The sequence below is a fragment of the Lipophrys pholis genome, assembly GCF_963383615.2.
Source record: "Lipophrys pholis genome assembly, chromosome: 4".
Lineage (NCBI taxonomy): Eukaryota > Metazoa > Chordata > Actinopteri > Blenniiformes > Blenniidae > Lipophrys > Lipophrys pholis.
In genome coordinates, this window is record NC_137637.1 from 4857832 (window position 1) to 4870490 (window position 12659).

The following is a 12659-nucleotide window of genomic DNA, read 5'->3' on the forward strand; positions in this document are numbered from 1 at the left end:
CTCCTCTTACTCATAACTGATGGGTCTTAAAGAGCTTTCACATGAGCTCACTGAGTAGATTCTGATGAGCCTTAATTATACAACCACCATCAAGGGCATCTTTTACTTTAAACTGAACTATATCATGCTGGAAGTGAACATCCAGTTGTTAAATGGGAAAAAATGGACACGTGTCAGTGTCCATTTTGATTGAATTGCTCTGCTTTAAATTCATGTTAGTGAAGTAAGTTTACTCACTGTGCAGGGAAGACACATTTGCTTCCCTCTGGTAAAAGAAAAGGGATGCAAAGAGAAGAGAGACATTTTTCTGCCTCTGGTTTGGTAACTTCACCAAAAAGTAATTAGTCGTTTTTATCAAACCGAAGAACTGATAACTGCTTCTTCTTGTTTTTTTTACTAAATTCAGCTACTTGGCTCATCATCATTAATTGATGTGATGTTTGCAAATCAATGAATGACACAGCCTGGAAGGCAGTGAAAGCAAAAGCCTCTGTATTGAAATAATCTCACTCAGTACTTTATGGTGATGAATCCAGGAGTCCAACAACATGAATCACATTAAGTGGAAGGACCTGGGGTAGAACCCACTGCCATTTTTATGTTAGTACAATCAGAAATAATCATATTTGTGAGCTCCAGTTCAGACCTGAGCACTCTAGAAATGATCCTGTGGCGTCTTGTCTTCTGCGTGGACCCTGCAGTGTGCCTCTCTCCCGCTCTGCTGTGACCCTGACTGCTGAAAGTCAGTCGACTTCTATTAATATCAGCCTGCACTCATCATTACCCATCAATTAGCCTGGCAGCAGCCAGAAGCCCACAGAGGAACATCTGCAGCCTCTCTGCTCTGAGCCTCACACACAGTTCAGAGGAAACTCAGTCCAGAGAGAAACCTGAAGAAATAACGGCAACGCGACCGCAGATCCTCTGGAAGCAGCTGCTGATGACTTCATTCATTTTCATACCAGTTCAGACCCTTTTTAAACTGAAACTGAATAAGTGATCCTATTAAGTCTTCTATAGTGTATCCTAAGTCTTCTCATGAAATCCATCATGAGCCTGATAAATTCTGAATAATCCATTTTCAGGTATCATGTTACTTTTAAATGTACCTCATTCAACAATCATTGATATTTATTCATTTATTTTGAACATTTAAAAAATAAAACAAACAGAATTAGAAAAGGATAGAAAAACATTAATAAACAAAGCAATTGAAAAGATAATATCTATCTTTGACATGCGCTAATCTGTGTGCACATACTCACAAGGAGTAGGAAGTACTATTAACTTATTTCATTCGACCCCTTTGCATCTTTTTTAACAATTTAGTCTTTTTAAACAATCTTTTTTTCTGAATTTAACATCAACCGGCAACAGTGTTATCATTACATTCAGACAACCAACGTCAATAATTACAAATTTTCTCCAATCAATGCAGCATTATCTATAAACACTCAAGCCCTCATAGTCATTGTTACATGCCTTGCAAAAATCAATTGTTTATATTTTTTTTACTTAATAATGTTTGATATTTGTTTTATTTGCATACACAATTTGTTCATGCTTTGAAAATGATGAAGAAATGCTGTGAAGAAGAAATGTTTCATGTTGTAGTTTGTGCCTTTATAGTCATCAAGCCCAGTTTAAAAAACGTCAGGCACCCAACCAAAGTCTACTTCAAATATTCAAAAGCTGCATGACAATTAAACTAGTGAAAATGATTATAACTTCCATTTCCACAGTCAAACCAGAAATTTTTATTGTTAATCTTATAATGTTGATGCAAGCTCTGCTTGAGATTTTACATCGGAGATCTTCAGTAAGCATTTGATTTGTTGTTTGTTTTGTGCATTTTCTTACAGTATTTAGACAATTGTATCTCCAAAGTCTGATCTGTAGTTTAACTGTTACCTTCCCAGAATCACAAACTTTCTCATAAGGCAGCAGGGAAAATCATTTATCATTGAAAAGAAACACCAGGCCGAGGTAGAGCAGGATATAGCTTATACCCATCAAACCCCAGTTGCGATATAGACATAGTTGTGGGGTTTTCGTTTGGCTAAATTTGGTTGGTCCTTCATATCCTCAATCTAGCCCAAATATAGTCGTTGAAATTAGGTATTTATTGGACCGGCCAACGACTATATTTGGGCTACATTTGGACCACATCTACCATTTATAGACCATAACAAGACATTTTAATAGAGACGTCCTCTCAACGACCTGAAAGAGACATTGTTTCTCCTTTGAATTTTCAACAATATATAGACCTTAAAGAGACGTTTTAATAGAGACGTCCTTTGACATTTCACTTTTCTACCAAATTTTGCTGTAGTTTTGACCGAAGGTAAAGGCGTCTTTTCAATGTCTTAAACCATTTTTTGCCAGCTGAATGATATACAGTAATATATACTCAACTTAAAGTTATTCTAATAATGTTAATCATGTAATGCTGACAAAAACAATGCAAGACCAGAATCCATGTGCTGTACCTTCAATACAGTACAAGAGCTCTCACATGTCAAGAAAAGTCATTTGTTGCCATTTACAGAAAACACAGAATCTGACCAAATCGCAGGAGAACAATTCAGACAGATCCAACTTAAAATACATGTAATTGTCACAACAACTGTTGACGTAACTTGGATGAATATTATCTCATCATAGATTAATAATAATTAAGCAAATGGAGACATTTCTATGTCTAATGGCCTTCACATCTCAAATACAGCGAGGAATCCGTACAGTCAGATAATCATCCTAAAAATGGGATGTGTGTGTATGTCTGATGGGATAACGGTTCCCAAGCTGAGGTTCAGGACTCCCACAAGATTTCCTGCAGCTGGAGGTGTAGAGGAAAACCAGGAAGCTGTTCCTTGAGGAGAAACTGCCAACATCTTTAGATATTCAGCCACCAGAAAGCTTTGCTTCGATCATTTCAGAGGAAATGGAGGGTGGAGCCTCCTTCTTAAACAATGATGTGCATCGTGTGTGTGTGTGTGTGTGTGTGTGCGTGCGTGCGTGTGTGTGTGTGTGTGTGTGTGTGTGTGTGTGTGTGTGTGTGTGTGTGTGTGTGTGTGTGTGTGTGTGTGTGTGTGTGTGTGTGTGTGTGTGTGTGTGTGTGTGTGTGTGTGTGTGTGTGTTTCAGCAATGGTACACCAGCACCATGAACCTGATCGGGACGTGGCTGACCGACCGCATGGACCTGCAGCTTCACGTGTACCAGCTGAAGATCCTCATCAGGGTGGTCAAGGTGAGGGCAACCCCCCCCCCCCCCCCCCCCCCCCCCCCGCCACAGACACCCACCCACCCCCTAACCCCGACCCCCGACCTTCGCTTACATGAGTGTTTAAAAGAGTCAATGACACTTTTTACGAGTGATTCTTCCTCCTGCTGTTTCTCACTTCATTTAGTTTTGGTTCACATGTTCACACACAATGTGGCGTGCGTTTGTCAGTTGTACTTGTTACTGGATTTTTTTTTTTGTTGTTTTTTTGCTGTTTTTTTCTATTTGGCCTTTCTGGTGGAGTGGAGGCTTTTACACTGACATTTCAACACACTTCACTTTTTTTTTCTATTTCCACAATATTTTCTTTCTCAACTTTTTTAATCAGGACTTTAATGGTATGTTTAATTTGTTTTTATCATGGACTTAATGTTCATATGGCAATAATATGAAGATGATGGTACAACCCATGTTCTCTCCAACACCTCCGATAGATTATTTACACGCAAACAATACTGTAAAGCAGTGCTGATGGTAGAAATGTTCATATCTCGGTTGGGCATTATTAGTATTTTGCTCCCTTTCCTTTCATTATAGATGTCATGTTTTATCTGTGGTGAAAAGAAACATCCGATTATCTGAACTCATCTATAATCTGGCTCCTCGGTGCTCCACTCAGAGCTTCAGGCTCAGTAACACATGGAGCATTCAGTAGGATTATGAAGGGTAGCCTCTTCTCTGCATGGAAATCCCTACGTGCACTACTGCATCCTCATTTAAATCCATTCAAACACCAAATCAACAGTTTTTGAAGAGGAATCAGTTAAGCAAGGATGAATATTTTTTTTCCATACAGTGCTAATAATGATTGTTTTAGTTGTGTCTTGTATTGTTCTGTCATGTGCTGTTGTTGGTTTTATGTAGTTTAAGGCTAAACTAGGAGAAGTTATTGTAAATTAATATGTATTCATTAAATTACATATATATGTAGCATATATGTATGTCAGCTCATGGAGAGGTTATGTAGACCGTACTTCCTGTTTCCAGCAGGTGGCGCTATGGTCGATGATCATTGTCGTCATATGGCTGTGATCAGATCTGGACTCTGATGCAATGTGTATGGTTTGAGGCCAGTTGGACCATGTTCAGGCTGGACTGGACTTTCTGTTCCATGGCTAAATGTCAGATTTTGTGTCGTGACCCGGCCCACGCCCTCAAACTGTTACGAAAGATTTTAATAACTTTTGCTCACCAGTGCCTTTTCTATCAACTGGCCAAATTTGAGGTAATTTGAAATTAGGCAATAGGACAAATTCGCTCTTGAGTATTTGTAAATTTGAGCCAAAATAATCCACAATCCAGCATATTTTTCAAAATAGTAGACTTCCTGTTGGGTTCTCGAACATGTACCCATGGACCTTCTGTGTGTCTTGGGTGCTACATATGTGTACCGAATTTCATTGCTCTAGGTGAAATGTGATCCAATGGCTTGATTTTCAAAATTTTGCAGGTGACGCTGTTGAGCTGTTTTGCCTGTTTTACTGGACGAGTATCTATTTATATCTGAAGTTCTGACTGTCTCCTTCCTGTGTGGCAGAAAAAGTACAGAGATTTCAGACTTCAGGGGGTGCTGGACTCCACGTTGAACAGTAAGATGTACGAGACGGTGAGGAACCGGCTGACCTTGGAAGAAGCCACGGCGTCGGTGAGAGAAGGAGGCATGCAGGGCATCTCCATGAAGGACAGCGACGAAGAGGACAACTAGCTGAGAAACCTGCTGAAGCTTTTAACCGTGTGAGGTGGACTGCCTGAGAACCCGCGCAGCCTTTTGATGAGGTCCAGACCGGTCGGCCTAACCTGGCCTGACCTGGTCCCTCAGTGTTCGCTTTCAGTTTTTTAATTCTGTAATAGTCCTGCTTAGATTAGTACCAGAGGAACTTGTGTTCTGTGTCTATAGAAAGACTTGCACGACTCCAGTCTTTTCCATACAACTAAATTAAAGGAGGGTATATTCAATAGAGACAACGCGATCGTCCAGAAAGAGGGTGAGACATGAGAGGAGTGTTGCAGACCCATCATGTAGAGACGCCGGGCCACAAATCCCTTTTCTCCCCTTTATGGAAAGTGCACCCAATATAGCAGCATCCTCTTCGATAAGAAGTCTTCTCAAGGTCACAAAATGATCCACTCAAGGCTGTCAGAGTCACATCGTGAAGGATGCAACAGTCCACGACACAGCTGAAGGTTCAATATGTGAAAGTCTTGTGAAACCACAGTCGGTGCCGGTGTTGAGTTTCTACTGTGTTGTGCCCTCAGACCTGCTCTTTGCCGTTAGTTAGAAGTTTGATGGCTGTGAAGTTTGACAAAAAATTGTAATGGAGTAAAGAAACACAGGACGACAACTAAACTGTCAAAATGCTCAAACGAGGCGTCTGCCTGCTCACGTCTTCTCAGCCTCTGTTTCAGTAGCATTTTCCTCTGGCAGAGCATCAGAATGAAGTTTGGCTCAGCAACACCTACATGCTAGCCGAATAGCACTGTTAGCGGTGTTATACACTAAGCTGTAGCATTCATTCGTGGTAGAAAGTGGAATCACAGAAGGGATTTCTCTGCAGCACAATACTTTGACGTCATGACTGTTGTTTCCTCAAACTCTCTTAACTGTGTTCACTTCATTTGGCTCATTTGTGACTATTGTAATTTAAAAGTTAAATCCTACATATTGTACCTTTGAAAATTTAGTTTTTTTTAGTTAGTTGGTTTTGAATGTTTCTCCAGCAATATGGAAAAGATTTATCCTCAGTTTGTAAACCAGGCTGTATTGTGCTAAAGTGAAAGCTACCGTGTGAGGAAATGGTCCTGTGTTACTTTGTTCGGCTGTGCATCATTTCCTCGCTGCTATATCTTAAAGAAAGAAGCATTATTTGTCTGTTCTTTGGCAGATTTCTGAGACATTCCTGTTGTCATGTAGCAAAAGGTGCATTATTTACAGTGGCGACATGAAGGAAACATAAACATGAAGGAAGTGATTACCGCTGGTGATATTGACATCCCGGGGAGGAGGAACACCGCTTTCCATCCCGGCTGGTGTTGACATCATTATCAGTTTTATCTGGGTCTAATAGTACACGTGTGAGAGGTTTTTTGCTCCCTGTGAACTGAATAATTGCTGTCCAATTACCCTAATATGAAGTAAATCAGTGCAGGTGTTAGCGCGAGTGCAGCAGAAGTTTCACCCAGAGGGCCTCAGCTGTTGCTTCGACCGGGGACGGTTATTAATTTATCAAGTGAAGTCCTCATAAAGACCGGAACGCTGCAACCATCCTGGAGGTCTTTCAGTGAGATATGAAACTATTTGCTCCTAAATTAAATGAAAGCATGTGTTGATGGAAACGGAAAGACGTGTAAATGATAGTAATGGAGGTGTGCTCCTGCACAGGATGTGTGAAGAAATCCTAGAAAATTCTTCCAATGGGCGGATCGGAGCGCTGCATTCCTCCTTCACAAAGAAAGTGATGCACTGTTGTTACCTTAAAGAAGGATTGTGTTTACTGCAACCTGCTGTTTTCCATCATAAAGTGAATATTGCAGCTTCGTTCCTCTTATAGAGATCTGTGGAAACATTTACTTTGTTTTATAATAAAAAAAAGTTCAGTTTCACATATAATGTGTCTGGATAGAACGAAGCTAATGCTATCTAGCCGCAGGTATTTCCATCAGGCGGGAACTGTTTGTTTCACTCTGTTTATTCTGTATCCAGGATTTAAATCGGTTGTTAATTCATTTTATTTGGTGGAAAGTGGCAAAAACTGTTTCTGCAGACCACTAGTCTAATATATTCTTTCATTTTAATTTACCCAAGTTACAATCCCAACAATGATTTTGACTTAATCTGAAAACACACATTTTATTTTACTATTTAATTTTGCGTTACTTAGCATCATGTCCCACCTAAGTCTCTCCTGTAGTCACCGTCATATTTAGATTAAAAAACATGCTTCATGGTGAGTTCGCCATATAATGAGTAACTGAGAACAGACGTTTGTTTTAACTCTTCTTTTGTTCTTCCCTTTTTATTATACTATCATAGTGTGCACTTGTTCCAGGTAATAGACACCATGTCTTTCATTTGTCACACTAAAAATCAAGAAAAGCACATTTATTCAAAATAAATTATATATATATTATTATCATTTTCAAAGCTGCATAGAGCTTGGTTGGAGCAGAGTCCATAACCCCACTGGAAATGAGCTGTAGAGCCACAATATGAAAAACAGCAGGTTGTAAGAAAGCATCATCTTCCTCTGAGGATGTGTGTCAACCATGTTATAAACTCATTTTCAAATGTCTGCCCATACCCAACATCTCAAAAGCTGCTTTTTGGTTTAACGGTGGCAACAAGGCAATACTTTCTTTTTTTTTTAATTACAGTCTTGGATTTGTTTTTACTTTCACATTTTCACTTTGAAAGCAAATGTCTTACAGTAGTGGGATTCTCTCTGAATAACCGTGTTCTCATTTCTGGCCCTCGTGCTTTCCCTGAAGTGTAATGAGGCTAATTCATGTTTTCATCATGGATGTCTGGATGAAACCTGCCAGTAATTTACCCGATGTCAGCAGTTTTATATACTGTACTCCCAGGTGTGTGTGTGTGTGTGTGTGTGTGTGTGTGTGTGTGTGTGTGTGTGTGTGTGTGTGTGTGTGTGCGTGCGTGTGTGCGTGTGCGTGCGTGCGTGTGCGTGCGTGCGTGCGTGTGTGTGTGTCTGTGCGTGCGTGCGTGCGTGCGTGCGTGTGTGTGTGTGTGTGTACACACTGCATGTAGCCGGTGTCCTTTGTGCCCCGTGTGAGGTACCCAGTTGGTCTATCATGCTTCTTCCTGCCTTCTAGAATAAAAGTCAAATTGCGAATGTGGACAGACCGTGTTGACTGACTCATTGTTGCTGCTTCCTGAAAGAATCTGAAATGACACATGGTTTCCTAAAATTCTCCTTATTTGTCTTTAGAAGTAACTCTTTATTTGCTCTCAATAGACACGGATGTTGGGTCAGCACACTGCAAAAAATACATATTTGTTAATCCTCGGCTCTGACCTCCGCCCCTCCTCCTCATCAGCATTTTCTTAAGACAAGGAGTCTGAGATTAATACGGCAGATTAAAGCATCAGTGATCTTGAGGGTTGATATTACCGTCCAGAAGGAGATTGAAAGAACTGCTCAAGATCAAATCTGTGATGACCAAAATCAAATCAAGAAGGATTAGATATCATATAGTCCCAAATTAAAAGGAGACAGAATATCTTTTAATTATATGATAGAACGGGGGAAACAAATCCTTCTTAGAAGAGAAAAACAAGGTTTAGGATCAGAGTGGTCAAAATGAGGTAAAGAGAATCAGAGACTAAACTTGTTTCTCTGTATCTGGATGATTCTCACAGAATAACAACGTATCCTTCATTGTAACGCATGTATTTACTTTTTTCACAAACTGGAGAGAAAAAAAAAAAAGAACCTCACAACCCAAATAACCGTAAAGAAGTCGGTTGTCGTCACATCCAAGACAATATGTGAAGCAGAAACAATTTGAGGTTGTTAATCAGAAAAAGTCAGACCTTCACAAAAGGAGCAGTTTTGAGGTGAAGAACCTTTCCATGGCGGCCCATGAACCGAGCAGTGAGCCACCCCTTCATAACACCTCCAAACATGGTTCAGCTCCGGCACATCTTTGTCTGAAAAGGTCCATTTTCATTTTCCTCGATGTTGACTGACCTGAGTCTCTGCACCACTCAGTGATTCTAGATGTCTTTGTTTTCACTTTCCCGGCAATATACAAAAGTCACAGTAAAAGGATCCTCTGATGCACATTTCAAGTCTCTTCCAGTGGTGACGTTCGTTTGAAACCTCTGTGTTTCTGTCCCAGAAGATATATGATGAAAAGAATTTATTCAAATGCAGTTGTGTGTGTGAAGATGCTACAAGTGGGACGTTCAACCGATCAATCAATCTGCCACCTGCCGATCACTGTTGCTCCTAAAATGTTGCCAGCTTTAGTTTGCAGTGATTGTCTGATGGGAAAAAGAAAGAGGAGATTAAATATTTAGTCCTGGTGTCATCTGTTCATGGCTCGGGAGGCAGTCTGCACACCCAAGTTCAACTTCAGGGGTTGTGAAGCCCCACATACCTGCCACTCATGCCTGTATTTTGTTAGCAAATGTGAGTACAATAACATCTTTTACTTCATTAATAGCAGTGAAACTCCACATGTCTGAATTCTCTGATTGGCATTCAGTTGAGGTTCAGAAAAAACATAATAAGAAATAGAAGTGAGTCACGAAAATAGAAACAGTTTAAGGTACCTTACCTGGACTACGCAGGCTTTTCATTTGCTGCTTGAATAGAAGAAATGAGGAGCCGGCTACCTTTCCTAACATCCAATCTGTCCTGTTGGTGAACTGCCTCCGAGTATCATTCATTTCATTTCCCCGTGAATATCCTCACACGATCAGGAAGTTCTGTGTGAGAGACACCAGGGTGGATTAATGGGCCTGGAGATTTACATTGGCACGATCTGAGCTGCTTTGGCTTTTAAGCTGCAATCAAGCTGTGAAATGGGAAATGATAACTGGTATCCAGATAAAACTGACCATCACAGTGAGGACCGGCTCAGAGTCTGGGCGCTGACAGGCCGCCGCCGCCGACAACCCTGCCGCTGCCGCTGCCGCCATGCTGCAGGGAGTCCTGCAGTAATGCGGATGTGCGAACAAGCCATTGCGACACATTGAGTCCATCAAGTCGTGTCTGACATGATACGTGTGGATAATGACAACAGGAAATGGAAAGACGGGGAGGAAAACCAGGCCGTGTGCGGACGTTCAAGCTGCCAAATAAATTGCTGTGTGATTTGTTGTGGAGAGTCATTTCATTTGCACAGCGTCCTTCAAGGTAAACAGTATCCGAACAGAGGAGGCCTGCGGTGTGGTTATTTTTGTGAGGCTGCTTTGCGTGCCAGAAGTGTCAAAATTGCCTGCCTTTTGAGAGGGCAGGTAGATGTCAGATCCTTTTAATAAAAGCAGCCCCTAAAGCCTCTTATGTTTCCACCAAAACCTTCTTATCGTGGCCTTAAGAGGGGACAACAAGCCCGCTGATTAATTTTAGATCTTTTCCATGAAAAGAGTAGCTTACAGTTTAAAGCAATCTCACACAATGTTCAGGCCAGACATAAGGGCGGATTGTGTTATACCTCCGGGATGAATATTACATGGACTGTTTGTCCTATTTCAGCGGCGTATACAGTAAAAGCCCATATGGGGATCAGCAGTATCACAGTCTTGAAGTGGGACTGCGGAGGCCACTGTTATGATTAGATGGATGTCAGGAGTTAATCTGCAGCTCCACCAGCACGTTTGACTGCACACGCCTCATTTCACCCCACATTTTCTTCTGTTTCTGCCACTTTGATTTGTTGTGGCTCGTTTTCTGCTTCAAAACTTGAAAAGTTCATTATTATTATTATTATTATTATTATTATTATTATTATTATTATTATTATTATTATTGTTGTTGTTGTTGTTGTTGTTGTTGTCATCATCTTCATCATCATCAACCAACAGTGCTGCATCATAATTTCATTGATAGCTACATAAAGACTACTTCATCATCAAATGTCTTCTGTTGCAGAAATTAACTACCTGTTAGTAATTGTACTAATACTGGAAAAAATATTAGCATTTTAACCTATAAAAGCTGACAACTCGAAACATCTCCCCCTTTGATTTAATGTTTAAAAAAAATAGTAATTATATAAAAATGATAGGTGAATCCAGAAAATCTTTATGCATTGGATTTTCTTCCAAATGTTTCTTGTCAGGTCGGCAGAAGCTTCTCAGAATCAGGATAATGACTTTTCATTTTCTACTAACACAGTTGGCAATATGGTATCTAGCGAGGCGTCACAGATGATCTGTGACCTTCAGGAAGAGCCTGCGGACTCAAACCACAACAGGCTGAGTATTGAGGTGTACCAGGATGATCCTAGGATCACTGTGAAAAACACAGTTCTTCAGTGATGGACCGGCCAATTCTGTCCATTTTAGCCAAATAATAACAATATTAATCATAATAACTTTATTTATATGGAATTTTTCAGAACAGTTGTTGCACAAAGTGCTTTACAGTAAAAACACAAACAATAAAGTCAGACCAGACAGAGGAGTCAAGCAATCATTAAACAGAATTTCCAGACGAAAATTATTGGCAACGAAACACCACAGGGCTTGGTGGCTAAAAAGAGAGAGCATATAAAAGATAAAAGGGGCATCACTTTGGCTTCAATTAAAAGCGAGTCTGTAGAAATGTTTTTTTAGAAGAGATTTAAAAGAAGTCACTGATTCTGAAAGCCTTATTTCCCCAGGCAGGTTCTTCCAAAGTCGAGGGGCCCTTGTGGAGAACGCATGGTCACCCTTAGATTTAAGTTTTGACTTTGGGATGACAAAAATGGATCCACTTGAATATCTAAGGCTGCAAGGAGGCTTGTATGGGGTCAGCAGGTCCGTAATATAACTGGGGGCGAGACTGAGAAGAGCTTTTAAAGTAATCAACAAAATCTAACAGTTAATTCTAAAATGGACATGGAGCCAGTGGACGGAAGCCAGGATAGGTGTGATGTGTTGTTGCCTCTCAAAACCAGTAAGAAGCCCCGCTGCTGCATTTTGGATATTTTGGAGACGATAAAGGAGCTTTGAAGGGAGACCAGATAAAAAGAAGTTGCAGTTGTCGAGGTGGGTGAAGATGAGAGAATGAATAAGGTGGTACCAGGCAGTGAGGATGCAGCCTACATGACAAGACAGGGGTCCACGGGCCACGTTCATAAGGCTGCTGATGGGTTAAGGACCTTCCATACTTCTGCTCAGGTTTCTCAGTCCACTGAGGTCCACGGTCAACCTAAATCTCCCACATGGTGTCGAAACTGTGCTGGGAGCCACAGCAAACCTTTGAGCAATGACACACCTGTGCCACCATGTGGATGACTGGGACTACTTGTTGGACCTCTGGTAATATAACACAAAACACTGATTTAATGGTAAATGGATTACACTTGTATAGCACTTTTCAGCTGCGTGAGCAGTCCCAATGCTCTTTACATCATTAATCACATTCACCCACACATGGAGGTTGCTGCCATGCAAGGCGCTCTCCATCCATTGGGAGCAATTTAGGGTTTAGTGTCTTGCTCAAGGACACTTTGTCTGTTAGAAATGTAAATCACACTTGCAACCATCTGATTGGGAGACGGCCGCTCTCCCAACCAAGCCCAATACAACCTCCACTGCTTGTCGACTGAAAAGATCAATATTCCAGGAGCTTAATTAACTTGGTACTATACTGATATTGTTTTTGAGTAGTGCAGTTACAGTTTGTTTGTGTTTTTTTGTTGCTGA

General features: G+C 40.8%; 1 protein-coding gene across 1 annotated transcript in view; it reads left to right on the forward strand.

Annotated features, from left to right (window-relative positions):
* The window catches only part of LOC308108977 (calcium-dependent secretion activator 1-like), a gene marked incomplete at both ends in the record, with an annotated part of 180358 nt that extends 175367 nt beyond the window's left edge, over positions 1-4991 (forward strand). Inside the window, 2 exons of the mRNA XM_080462308.1 lie at positions 3149-3253; positions 4824-4991. Coding sequence (XP_080318434.1) covers positions 3149-3253; positions 4824-4991 — 273 coding nt within the window. The remainder of the gene's footprint in view (positions 1-3148; positions 3254-4823) is intronic.
* Between the last annotated feature and the right edge of the window lie 7668 nt (positions 4992-12659).